At 47.3% G+C, this 14,493-nt stretch overlaps 1 protein-coding gene across 1 annotated transcript; it reads left to right on the top strand.

Annotated features, from left to right (window-relative positions):
- Positions 1–12,192: 12,192 nt before the first annotated feature.
- LOC119110038 (zinc finger matrin-type protein 5) lies at positions 12,193–13,462 on the top strand. Its single transcript, XM_037233783.1, has 2 exons — positions 12,193–13,249; positions 13,388–13,462. The coding sequence occupies exons 1-2, from the start codon at positions 12,986–12,988 to the stop codon at positions 13,460–13,462; spliced, it is 339 nt and encodes a 112-aa protein (XP_037089678.1). The 5' UTR covers positions 12,193–12,985.
- Positions 13,463–14,493: the final 1,031 nt, after the last annotated feature.

Raw genomic sequence — 14,493 nt, 5'->3', positions numbered from 1 at the left:
CATTTCAGCATATCTGATGTTTGATTCAGCATCTTCAAATGTGGAACATTCCCTTTAAATGACGAAACAGCAGTGTGGATGAAGCGGCCGTCGCAGGGCTGCGCTGCGACCGCGACGTGTAGCGTTCCGGTCCCGCGCCCTGCGTGTTGCCGCACGCCGCCGGGTGACGGCGGACAACATAAGCATCGACGGTGCCGATCGAGGAACTAGCTACGTTTATGGACGGTTGCCCCGATCACTCTGCAAGTTACGACTTCAATCTCCACATCACCCAATATGGCAGCATGCGTGCGACATCCCTAATTGTCGATTGGACTAATAGTTCAATTTCTGCCAGCAGATGTCACTGTGACTGTGCGCCGCACTAGTATACTGTACCGTCGAACGCCATCCGCTGCACCAGCTAAACTAACCACAAAGGCGCCGTCGCTGTTTTTGAGCCCTGCGTCGAATTACGAAACCAACATGATCAAACCAATTGGAGCACATTCATCCAACGGGTATTCGGATACTTGGTGATTTGTAATTCCTAGAGAGAGGAATGGTTAATGACCCTGAATATCTCCGAAGCCGATGAACGGATTAGGCTGATCAAGCGTCAAACGACACCCTTGGGTATTGCGACCTCGAATCACATTAATGGGCCGACCTGCAGATGATTTATGTTGTTAGGTGTATGGTGAAGGTATGGTATAAGCGTAGCTAAAAGGAAAACGTTGTTATAAAACTCCCCTCAACTCATAGGAATTTGTAAAAATGCGGTGCAGTAACGCAACTAAGCTGAGCTGGAAGGGGTAAACGAAGGCTCACCTCATGTGCCAATAGGTCTAAGAGCTTATTTTTTTATATTCACCACCATCGCACGTCAAGTTATATCATTATATTATGACGCTTTTCCTCAACTATCCATGGGGTTTAATACTCCGATGATCACGTGCTACTTCGGTACGTAATCTCTTTGATCTCTTCCATACTACACATATCAGAATTGTGCGCAATATACAGGAGACTCTTTCTGATCTTTTACGTATTACACATGGGCGGCACAGCAAGTGAGGGGGGGGGGGGGCAGAGTAGGCTGTTGCTTCCCCCTACCGGCAAGCAGAGGGGGAGGGGGCTTGAGTATGTTTTGCCCCCCCCCCCCAAAGAAAAGAACGGAGGCCCTAGTTCTTAACTAAAAACACTTGGCCCACACATGGAGTGCCAAAATTTGAATAAAGAAGCCCCCACACATCTCCCCCCTCCCCCCATAACTGAGCTATAGAGTAATAAATCGGGTTTAGAAGACCCTTTTCCACATCAAGAGACCCGTTTTCTGTGTCCTGAAGTGACCTTCATAAATACGGTAATCAATGTCCTGGATCAGGCGGCCCAACGTTGTGTTAATTATACCCCTTTTGAGGGCACAGGAGACCCTCGTTACAACTGGGAAGCCCCTGTTCTGGTTTGGGAGGTGCCCTATCTATTCAGGGGTCCCAGTTCTCGGTCAACGAGTCATTTTCATGCATCAGGCGTCCGCGGATTCGGACCAGGATACCCTGTTCTGAGATAGCGAGGCCCCTTGGCTAGATCTGGAGGATCTGTAGCGGTGGAACATGCCCCGGGACAGTGTGTCAGCATGTAAGGCGAGTGGGGCGATGACTCATGTCTGAGTGAGGAGAACAATCACGGCTCGGGGCGGTGCGTCACGGTGGCGCCGGCCAGTCGCACGCAGATCGTGTTGCGGGTATGGGACATTGGAAGCAGTGTAAGAGGTGCTGCTCGGGCTTGTGGGGTGGGTCTCTCCCTGTCGGCGTCGTGTGCGGCAGTTCACCGCTGCGTGTGAGGCAGTCCGACCGACAATTATTTTCATCATCGAATACAGGATCCCTTCGCGAACCGTAAGCGTTGTGATATGGATTAGAAGACCATTCTATGCATTGGGAGGCCCTTTTCTGGAATCGGAGGCCTTGCTTTAGGGTGGCGTGACCCTTTGCTAGATAATTAAAAGGCTTCCATTCTAGATTTTTAGATTGTCGCCACGTATTCACCTTGACTTACTCTCCTGCCACTCCTTCTGGAATACGACACTATGTGGGAGCCTCTGTGAGAAGGTCCCATTTTGCCCAGGAGGCCCTGAAAAATCCTCCCCCCACCAACTCACAACCCATGGCCCCATCCCTGGCATAACGAGCGTACCACTTGTGTGCGTAACATGGAGGAGATTACGCACTCGACCAACAGACGAGATATACTTTCCGACGCAATGATAACAGATTGCATGCATCTTACATATTCATAGGTGAGATTCATTCATAGGACTGTAGATCAATTTCAACAAGGATTTCATAAAATGTCTATTGTGTGACATATCGTCGTGTAGTAACTAAAGACCCAGCATGGAATACTGTAAGACTGAATTGACTTGTCATGGTTGTATGATATCCTGTGACTTATCGACAAGTTGCAGGCCCAAATCGGTACCTATGAATATTGAGTAGGCTATGATACTACAAGATTCCCTTAGCGTTTAGTGGCATGTGGTTCATTTTACGTGACAGGAAACCCCCAAATGCACTTAACCTGTCCTTAACTCGTTACACGAACTGTGACTCAGCATTAGACTGATTTTACGCACGATTATCTTAAGGTCATAGGATCACAATCTTGAGAAAATATATCAATCTTCTGGAGGCCTAAAATGCTTGAAAAGCCTACTCCGAGGCAGTCCATTCTCTGCCGTATCTAATCTTCCTCGTTTTTCCTTGCCTGCCGATATTCAAAACCTCAAGGCTATGCTGTGCCAATGACCTCTAGGTTCTCAGACTTCATGACGGTCCTTTCCTTGTCGGTTCTTTTGCGGTCGAGTCAAGTCGGTTGTCTGGTCTTTTAAAAAGATTGCGACCTCTGGATGACGTTATTTTGAATGCTCTGGCTATTGCCCAGAGTTTCTGGTGCTGCTCAACGTTTTTTTCCGAAGTCAATAGTACCCCAAAGGGCATGTTTCACTTTAATTTGTTACAACTTTTATGGACGGGCGGAAGTGAACGAAACATTAGTCCTCCAACTACTTTGTAGACAGCCCTGCAATGCGTTTGCGCGAAGGGAGTACCGGAGATATTGGGGTTTTGCACTTCTGAGTATTCTTTCATGCTGCGCAAGACGTCACACCCAAATCATCACACACAAACGTGCGGGCACCGTGCCGTTTCACATGGCACCCATTGTTCAGTCGCATTACGTCACATTCAAACCAATTGCATTCGATAGCGTGACCACCGCGCTGTTTCACACGCCACTCAATGGCCAGTTGAACCCTCTCTCACTTCTGTGTCGTTACCGCTGGTAAGATACCCTGAACCGGTTACTTTCAAGTCAGTGGCGACCCTGTTCACACCATGAATATATCCATGCCTTATTCTGTTTTAGTTCATATAAAGCAGCTGGTCCGAAAGATGATGATCCGGGGATCAGGCAATCCATCTGATTTTATCAGAAATGGTGATGGACGTGACACCATCAGTCTAAGGAGATGCATAACGCGTCCGTTGTAGATATTGTCTATTAATTAGGCACACCTGTTTTCACAGTTCCGGTGTATTCATTGCAGTCATGTACGTCCACTGAGTCGTAAGGCTGCGCTACACTTAGTCCGGACGGGGGTGCTGCTCTTCACTCAGCAATGTACAGGAACAGTCTCGGAAAGAACAGACTATACCCACATGTCTCGGTCCACTGTGTCTCCCGATAGCTCACTCCCCGGTACCCAATGGGTCGTCCCGCAGGAAAGTAGCAAAGAGGAAGGCCAAAAAGGCTGCATCTCCCCCTTAGCGAAGAGATTTACCCTAGGTGCTTGGAGATTTCCGAAAACTTTGATCCAAATTGCAGGATTTTTGTTGGGGATTTGACATTTTACTCCCGTCCTTGCAAAAATGTGTGGTCTTTGTCCCTTAATCACCATAAGTTTATATGCAATTACACTCCAGAGTTCTGTATCTATCGGACGCAGCCATACCCCCGCGCTCCGAGAAACGACTCCCTATTGGCTGGATCCCAGCACGGCTAGCGAAAATGATGTGCAATATGTACCAGGGTGAGCACCCGCCCGGCCAAACCCGCTCGAGCTGGATGTGTTTTAAAGCCCCAAAGACTCAAAGGTCTATGTGTGACCATACACGCCAAGGGCTCCGTGGGGATTAGTGCATTTCAACTTTCTACCGGCCATATTCGCACTTCAATGCTTTTAAACCGCTTGGTGGCCTGATCGGAGGATTTTAGTAAAAAGAAACAACTTTACTTTCCTTGAGCCGTGCTGCCGGTCTACAAGAGCTCTATAATCTAGTGTTTAAATTCATTTTCACCTGGATTGACTTCATTACTAAAGTTAACAGCTGAAAAAGCAACAACAATAAAACTGGTGTATTGAAGCCCTGATCATATCTAACCTCAATTTATTCTTAAGCTGTGCATGTAGAATTGAGCTATTGAATTGCAAACCAGCCAATTTGGCGCGTCTACCACAAATATGGATTAATTTAAGTTGTTTTAGAATTTAGCGTTTGTGTGTTGAGTCAGCGGAGGCCAGGGCAGTGGGCTCGAGATAAGCAAGCTGGGGCATGTGGATCTAGCTCACAAGGTAATGTGTACGATTGGCTTCGTGGCCGGGTTTTAAATGGCTTAGACTAGATGAATGACACCTGTATGTGCACTTAAATATAAATTTCACCTTAATGTACTGTTGCTGAATAAGTCGCATCACAAGCTGTGCCTGTGGCCAAGCATTCTAAGGTATTAGTCGTACTGTATGGCTGCAATTGTTGACCAACTGAGAACTGTTTTTGTTAAAAACAACCTTCATGCCTTTTATTCAACATCCACAATGTATGTATGACAATGACAATTTTATGTATGTGCTCAGACAGCCTCACTAAGTGAGCTGGGGTAGGAAAATACTTTTACAAAGACCAGTAGAGATCAAAATTGTTACAATTTGAAGAGGAGGCTTGTAGAAAAACAAAAACCAAAACAAATCGGTAATTTTTTACTTGGGTACCTGTATGGCCGACGGAGGGAAGAGCTACGCTAGCTGCAGGGTTTCGAGTATTGTCGTGCGGGGCAAAAGCTGTGAGGCATCAGCTAACATTGTGACGTCACTGAAAATGGTTTTGCATCGATCGGGGTCGGGGTTCTTTCGGGCCGACTGAAGGCCATAAGGCTTTTGCTTGTGATATGATGTCACTGGTATTCGGCTGGGTATGTGACGTCACTGGTCGTGAGTGTGTAAGGCTCTTTTGGGTCAACTGAATGCCGTAATGCATCAGCTGGCCATGTGTCGTCACTGGTATTCGATTGAACATCAGGCGCGGCCGGCCTCGTTCCATCTTTACGTTTCATACCTGTCTGCTGCAAGCATTTGCGTGCCGCATAGGGGTTTGACCGAATTACCCCAATGTGTGACGTCCCTAATCATCACTTCATACGAGTGCACTTAGGCCCCACGACCACGGTGTGTCGTGGTCCGCGAAGTATCACCGGATAGCGTGACGTCACTGGTATTCGAATAAATACTGGGTGCAATAGGCCGTGCTTCATTTTTACCTTTGTACTTGTCTGCTGCAAGCATTGGCGTGCTGGGTGAAAGCTGCCGAACCACCTGAGTGTGTGACATCACTGGCCATGAGTTCCAACGGTGCTTTTCGGCCAACTGAAGACCACAAGGTGTCAGCTAGCGACGTCACTGCTATACGACTGTAAGACGTCAATGGCCGTGGGTTTCCACGGGCCCTATAGGACCGACGAAATGCCGTTAGGCATCAGCTGGCGATATGACGTCACTGGTATTTGGCTGAACATCAGGCAACAGGTCATGCTCCATTTATACCTTTCGTACATGTCTGCTGCAAGTATTGGCGGATTTTTTGTGCGGCCAACTAAAGACCATAAAGCATCAGCTAACGATGTGACGTCGCTGGCACTCGACTGTGCGTGTCGCTGGTCATGAGGTTTTACGGCCTCTTTTGGGCCGACGAAAGGTCATACGGCAATGACTGAAGATGTGACGTCACTGGTATTCGAATGAACTTCGGGCGCGACGGACCATGTTCCACCTTTATCTTTGGTACCTGTCCATTGCAAGCATTGCCGTGGAAGGCTCTGCCAAATTACATGAGTGTGTACGTCACTGGCCATTAATTTGCACACTCTTTTGAGCCTACTATAGGCCATAAGGCATCAGCTGACGATATGATGTCACTGGGTTTCGACTAGACATCATGCGCAACAGGCCATGCTCCATCTAAACCATGTTTCGTCTGTACCTTTCGCACCTATCTACTGCAAGTATTCGCGCGACACAGGGGCTCTGCCGAATTACCTGAGCGTGTGGTGTAACTAGTTATGAGTTAACGCAGGTTTACTCTGGCTGAATGAAGGACATCAAGCATCAGCTGACGATATGACATCACTGGTATTCGACTAAACTCCAGGCGCGACAGGCCATGTTCTATCTTTACCTTTCGTACCTGTCTCTTGGAAGTATGGGCGTGCTGAATGAAGGCTCTGTCGAGTCTCCTGAGTAAGTAACGTCACTGGTCAAGAGCTTTTTACGGGACCTTTTGTACCCCCAAACGGTATAATGCATCAGCTGATGATATGACGTTACTGGTGTCCGACTTAACATCAGGCGCGACAGGCCATGTTCTATCTTTACCTTTCGTACCCGCCTATTACAAGTATTGACGTGCTGAATGAAGGCTCTGTCGAGTCTCCTGGGTGTGTAACGTTACTGGTCATGAGTTTTTTCTGGCTCCTTGGAACCCTCTATAGGGAAACATGCATCAGTTGACGACATGATGTCAATGGTGTTCGACTTAACATGAGGCGTAACAGGTCATGTTCCATCTTTGCCTTTCGTACCTGTAAAGTATTGGTGCGTTAAATGATGGCTCTGCCGAGTCACCTGAGTGTTCGACGTCACTGGTCATGAATTTTTACCAACTATTTTTGGCTGAGCGAAAGCCATAAGGCATCAGCTAACGAAATGACGTCACTGGTAATCCACTGAGTGTGTGACGTCACTGGTCATGAGCTTTTACGGGCCTTTTTTGGCCGAGTTCAGGTCATTAGGCATCAGATAACGTTATGGCGTCACTTGTATTCGAATTAACACCAGTTGCAATAAGCCATGTTTCATCTTTATCTTTCGCACCTGCCTACTGCAAGTATTCGTGCGCTACCAAAAGGCTCTGTCGATTCGCCTGAGCGTGTGGTGTAACTGGCCATGAGTTTGTGCAGGTTTACTCGGGCTGACTGACGGACATCAAGCATCAGCTGACGATATGACGTCACTGGTAATCAACTAAACTCCAGACGAATCATCTGAGTGGGTGACGTCGCTGGTCATGAGTTCATACGGATTCACTTGGGCCGCCCAAGGTCACAAAGCAACACCTCCCGTGAAGCATCACAGGATGATATGTCGTCACTGTTATTCGACTTAACATCAGGTCCAACATGCCACGTACTTTCTTTACCTTTTGTACTTGTTTATTAAAGGCACTGACGTGCTGAATGAAGGCTCCGTCGAATCTCCTGAGTGTGTGACGTCACTGGTCACGAGTTTTTTACGGGCTCCTTTGAACCCATTTTAGGTTATAATGCATCAGCTGATGACATGACGTTACTGGTGCTCGACTAAACATCAGGCGCAACAGGTCATGCTCCATATTTGCCTTTCGTACCTGGCTGCTGCAAATATTCGCGTGCTATATGAAGGCTCCGCCGAATCACCTGAGTATGTGACGTCACTGATCATCAGTTGGTAGGAGGTCACTTGGCCACCTACGGCTACGGAGTTCCGCAACAGAGGTGGGAGATGCACCATAGTTAAGCACACTAATTTTATTGTGCGCACCATTAAGTAACAACTTCAAACGCAACGGGCTGTTTCAACGACTAAAATTTTGAACCAACGTAAACACAAAACAGAGGTTTTCCCAGCCCACAAACCGACGTATATGCAAAGCTATTCCGCCCGACATCACAGGATGCGCCCCTGAGCAGCTACGGTCCGGAATGCCCTGATGGCTAAATAATAATCAAGGGCGCCGCCTAGCGGCCATAAGTCTGGGCCACAGCCCGAATATCAGTGACGTCATATGGTCAGGTGATGCTTGATGTCCTTCAGTCATCCCGAGTAAGCCCGCGTAAACTCATGACCAGTTACACCACATGCTCAGGTGATTCGGCAGAGCCTTTATGTAGCGCGCGAATACTTGCAGTATAGAGGTGCGAAAGGCAAAGATGGAACATGGCCTGTTGCGCCTGAGATTAAGTCAAATACCAGTGATGTCATATCGTCAACTGATGTCTTGTACCCTATAGGTACAAAGAAGCAGCCCGTAAAGAACTCATGACCAGTGACATTACACACTCAGGAGATTTCACAGAGCTTTCCTTAAGCATGTCAATGCTTACAATAGATAGGTACGAAAGGTAAAGACGAACATGGCCTGTCGCGCCTGGTGTTAAGTTGAATACCAGTGACGTCACATCGCCAGATGATGCTTGATGTCCTTCAGTCAGCCCGAGTAAACCCGCGTAAACTCATAACCAGTCACACCACACGCTCAGGTGATTGGGCAGAGCCTTTATGTGGCGCGCGAATACTTGCAGTAGATAGGTGCGGAAGGTAAAGATGAAACATGACATATTGTATCTGATGCTTAATTGAATACCAGTGACGTCATATCGTTACCTGATGCCTAATGGCCTTAAGTCGGCCCAAAAAGGCGCGGGAAAACTCATGACCAATGGCGTCACACACTTAGTGGATTACCAGTGACGACATATCGTTAGATGATGCCTAATGGCTTTCACTCGGCCAACAATAGCCTGTAAAAACTCATGATGACGCACTCAGGTGATTCGGCAGAGCCATCATTAGGCTCGCCACTACTTTAACAGGTGCGAAAGGCAAAGATGGAACATGACATGTTGTGCCTGATGTTAAGTCGAACACCAGTGACATCATATCGTCAACTGAAGCATTATACCATATAGGGGGTTGAAAAGAGCCCGTAAGAACTCTTAACCAATGACGTGATGTAACACGCGAATGCTTGCAGTAGACAGGTACGAAAGGTAAAGATGGAACATGGCCTGTTGCGCCTGATGTTGAGTCGAATACCAGTGACGTCATATCATCCCGCGATGCTTTACAGGATATGATGCTTTGTTGCATTGGGCTGCCCAAGCGAACCTGTATAAACTCATGACCAGTGACGTCACGCACTCAGATGGTTCAGCATCACCTTGATATAACACGCGAATGCTTGCAGTAAACAGGTACGAAAGGCAAAGATAGAGCATGGCCTGTTGCGCATGACACCTAGACGAAAACCGGTGACGTCATATGGTCAGCTGATGTGGTATGGCTTACAGTGGGTTCAAAACAGTCTATACAAATTAATGGTTAGTGACGTTACACATTCAGGTAATTCGGCAGACCCTTCCTTCAGCATTCAAATACTTGCAATGGACAGGTACCAAAGGTAAAGATGGAGCATGGCCATTGCCGCCTGAATTGTATTCGGATACCAGTGACGGCACATCTTCAGTTAATGTCGTATGACCTTTCGTCGGCCCAAAAGAGGCCGTAAAATTTGATCACAAGTGACATCACACACAGTTGAATGCCAGTGACGTCACATCATTAGGTTATGCTTTACGGCCCTCAGTTGGCCCCCAAAGATCCATAAAAATGCATGACCAGTGACGTCACACACTCACGTGATTTGGTAGCTTTTATTCATCACGCCAATGCTTGCAGTAGACAGGTACGAAGCTAAAAATGGACCTTGACGTGTTGCGACCAATATTTAGTCGAATATCACTGACGTCACGATACCCAGTGATATTTCACGGAACATGATACACCGCGGCCGTGGGGCCTAAGTGCACTCGTATCAAGTGATGATTGGTGACGTCACACATTCAGGTGATTCGGTCAAGCTTTTATTCGGCACGCAAATGCTTGCAGCAGACAGGTACGAAAGGTAAAGATGGAATAAGGCCCGTTGCGCCTGATGTTTCATTGAATACCAGCGACGACATATCGTCAGGTGATGCTTTACGGCATTCATTGCAACCAAAAGAGCCCTAAAGCCTCACAACAAGTGACGTCACATATCCAGTCGAATACCAGTGACATCATATCGCTAGCAAATGCCTTGTAGCCTTCAGTCGGCCCAAAAGAATCCCGATCGATGCAAACCCATTTTCAGTGACGTCACTACGTCGGCTGATACCTAACAGCATTTCTCCATCATGGCAGTACAGGAACCCTGCAGCCAGCGTAGCTCTCTCCCCACCGTCGGCAATACAGGTACCCAAGTAAAAAAAAGCCAACAAATCAAAGTATTGCATACATTTTTATGCCTCATTGCAAATGGTTTGTGGTAAATTGTCAGTTGGTAAAATGTCATGTCATGTATGAATTCAGGTCTAATACTTTAGTAGTAAATGGTCCATGGCACCTTTTCTAAAACCAGTTTTGAGTACAGACTGGCTTGAATCTTGAAATAATCAACCATTAAAGCAATGCTGGTGTAAGGTCTTGTAAGTTGTTAAGTTCCTTTGTGATGGGTATTGTTCATATAGGTTAGACACTAATATATTTTTTCCTCACAGAAAACTGGGAGAATGGAGATAGATGTTCCTTTTTAGCTGATACTGGTGTTTTGTATTGATGGGTAGATGGCTGGGATTAAATGGCATAGAATAGGTATGCCATGCATATGTGCCTGCATCTAAATTTTGTCTTAACCTGTTAGTGCTGAATAAGTTGCATCACATGCTGTGCTTGTGACTGATTACTCTTAGACATTTGTTCTGCTGAATGGCTTTAAACATGTGACCAACATAAAAATCATTCCTAAAAGCAGCCTTCTAGCCCCATTGACTCAACAGCAAGAATGCACAACAATAGGTATGCCCTTATAAGGCAGCTCCACTAAGCAAGCTGTAGTAAGAAAGTGGTGTTACAAAGGCTGGTGGAAACTTACAGGATTAAGGCTATCACTGTTCTATTTAGACAGTGTTAAGTCTTGTTTATTGTGAACCATATGAAACCAAAGTTTATTTTGCCATTCTTGGGTCACAATTTAAAGAATTAAGTGTTTGTGAATCCTGCAGTGTTTTCCCCCTCAAATTGCAGCATTTTGCCAGACTCATAGCCTGCCATTGCTAAGTCAATGTTTATATATAGGCATGTGTGCAAATGACATGTCAGAGGACCCCTGCCTCCTGCATTACCATGAAAGTTAGGGTTTCCAATGCATTAATGAATACTGTTGGTTTAGCTTTCACATAAAGCTATGAGTCATGGCTCCTTTGTCTAGCTGCTACTCATATTAGTTTATGACATGGATGGGGTGCATAAGCACTGAATGTTTTGTGTATTATGCTGTTTTGTGGAAGGAAAGCCAAATTCAACCTGTGTGGTGCAGGCATTAGCCAAATGTGTTGGAAGTTTCCAGTAAGCTACATGTATTTTAGAATATAGCTAGTACTATGTGTGGCTGATACTGTGTTGGTCCTGCCTTGTGCACTAGAAGCATGCATTTTGTTATGAGCGGATCAGCTGATGCTGATGCTGATGAGCAACTGCAGATCAACTTAAGAGGTGCAGCTGAGCCTGTCCTGACCATGACCCTGTCTAGATGTCAATATCTTTGTATTGTCCAGTCACTGGTTAGTGTAGCCTTCCATGACAGTAAATGTAATTCTTTAAAAGTGGCTTTGTGTGCATTTTTATGCATCTGCATACCTACTGAAGGCACTGATTTTCATGATTGGGTGGAATTATGTCATAGACTGATCAGTATGGCTTTTGACATAATCTTTATGATGGAAAGTGACACTCTGTGTGTTTACTTGTCTTATCTCATGATGCATGGCATGGTGTACTGGTGTTTAGGAGCAATGACATTAAAGGGAGTGTCTGACATTTGTATGGGGTTTTGAACTGAAATAGCCATCTTGAAAATCATTTAGTGCAATTCACAGTCCTGCCCCTATTAAACCCTGAAAGCCCTCTAGTTTCTGAGCTTCAGGCCTGCAAAAGTTTGTAGACTATTTCAAGGCCACCCTGGCATTCATGGTGCCATGATGTCATCATTTGAATGCTGCTGTTCCACTCGTCATGCGGTGATCATGGCCAAGACAAATATAATTGTTCAGTTGTTCATATTTAGCATTTGTGGGCGTGATATCCAGATAAAACGGCCGTCACTTGGGTCTCAATCATTGCTGTGCGAAATGCGATGACGTAATTAATTAATGACGTGTTGAGAAACATGTTTACTAGGCAGAGAAATTGTCATTCCCTGAGCAGTCTTTTCCAATAAGAAGCATACAAATAGTGATAAGTAAGCCTATTTCATCGCATTTGATGCTTGCCTTATAATCTTTAAATGTGGAATATTCCCTTTAAGAAATGCAAAATCTGCTGGAGATAGGTACAGATGACTGTAAGCCTTAAATAAACATTGCTACATGAGTTCAAAGTATATGGGTTCTATGCCAGCTAGGTGTCTTTGAAATGAACCCCCAAGATCATTATATAGTATGGCAGATGCACACAAACTGGAATGCATCTATGTTAAGCACCACTAATGCTTCCAGTAGCAACAACGGATAACTAATTTGGCAACGGTTTTTGCTTTCTTTCTTGTGTCTTGTTGCCTGTTTTTTCAGTAAGGCTGCACTACTTAAGGACGTCAGCGTGTCTTGTATGCTTTTCCTCCAAAGCTTGAGCTTTTCTGATGGGCTTCCGAAGCGTGATGCAAGTTTGATTTGATCTTCTGTCCAGATGTTCCCAGACTCATTAAATGACTCCGTATGAACTCGTTATCGAGCACACACCCTCACAATTCCAGGCGGACTCTGCATGTCTGGATGACAGAGCAGCACAAGGCGGCTAACCTGCCCACCGCAAGTGCCTGCCATGGTGAAGAAATACTTCTGTGACTACTGCGGCACGCGCTTCGCCTATTCCCCGGAGGCGTGGCGGCGCCACGTGCGCGGCGTCGCGCACGTGCGGGCGCGCGCCGAGCACTACCGCCAGCTGTCCTCGCCGCGTGAGCTGCTGCGGTCGGAGCAGGCGCGCCGGCCCTGTCGACGCCGCAGCGAGCCCGGCGGCTGTCTGTTCGGCGACAGCTGCGTCTTCTCGCACCTCTCGCAGGAGGAGCTGGCGCGACTGCGGGCGGCGGCGCGCGCTGAGGAGGCGGCGCAGGCGCGGCCCGCGCCGCCGCCGACGCTGGAGAGCTGGCTGGCGACGCGGCCGCACCTGGCCCGGCCCGAGGGTGGCGTCACCTACCGCTGGCAGCCGCCGCCGGGCGTGCGCCAGGTGGCGGAGGTGGCGCCCTCCCTGCGCCCGGTGGAGGTCACGCTGAGCCCCGGCCAGGTGGCGGAGTGGGGCTGAGCCCGAGGTCGGCGGGAGGCCTTCAACTGTCTTCAGCATCCTGCGTGGCATGGCTGGAGTTGTGATCTTTGTCTGGGGCATTATTGTGTGTTCTATTGATTCTATCAGAAAGTGCCAGTTTATGATAAATATAGGTGTGTGCGGAGCATGGTGTATTTATTTATTGATATAGTGCATAATAAATGTGTGCTTTACACTGTTTTCGTACCTTTGTGCGAGGCAAAGGGAGAAAAAGAGTCATAGAAAGAAATGAGGCTGTTTGTAGATTCCCATCCGCCCAAAGTCTTACCCGTTATCTCCTGGTACCGCGCTCTCTCCATTGATATAATCTGCTTCGCTATTTTGTGTCCGGCTCAAATTATTAAGTTTGTTCTGAAACTGACAACACAACTGAAGGGCTTTCTCCGTTGCACAACGTGGTCGTACCTTGTAATGAGGACGCTGACGGGAAGTGCGATTGGGGTACCGAGATCCATTTTGTGTGACTGATTTGTTTTAACATTTAGCCGGCATCGTTCGATTGGATGGATTTCCGGCATCGAAACCCATGCTAGTCAGCACTTGTAGTATGAACTTAGATGCCGCCACTCGATGGTGAAATTCTGGATCCACGGTAAGATTTCACGGCGACGTTTTGACGCACCGCACAGCTCGGCATGGTCTGTCCTGTGCTCTGACGTCACTTGACCGTTAGCGCGGCTGCTGCCACCGACCGCGGGCCATCCAAGTCAGGTGCAAATAACGAGCGGTTAAAGCCGCTCGAGCCCATCTCGCCTCGAGTGGGGGGATCTGAAGACAGGCTGTAACAAACGGCGCCATAGGAACGGACAGTTTATGCGCGCAAAGCGAACGGATCAAAACGTCACGAACCCCACAAGTCCTGAACAATCTCCGGTGCTCCTCATTTTGTCCATTTCGGACGCGGCACAGCCTTAACATCTCTTACAAATGTAGTACGAAATGTGGTACCAGAAGTGCAGGGATGAAGCTACGCGTCTGGGGAAATCAGAGGAACGGGGTCAGGGGGAGGG

The sequence above is a fragment of the Pollicipes pollicipes genome, unplaced genomic scaffold (genome assembly GCF_011947565.3).
Source record: "Pollicipes pollicipes isolate AB1234 unplaced genomic scaffold, Ppol_2.1 Scaffold_7231;HRSCAF=8579_pilon_pilon_pilon, whole genome shotgun sequence".
NCBI classification, from domain to species: Eukaryota; Metazoa; Arthropoda; class Thecostraca; order Pollicipedomorpha; family Pollicipedidae; genus Pollicipes; species Pollicipes pollicipes.
The sequence above is the reverse complement of the archived record's forward strand: the minus strand, read 5'-3'. Positions and strand labels throughout refer to the sequence as shown.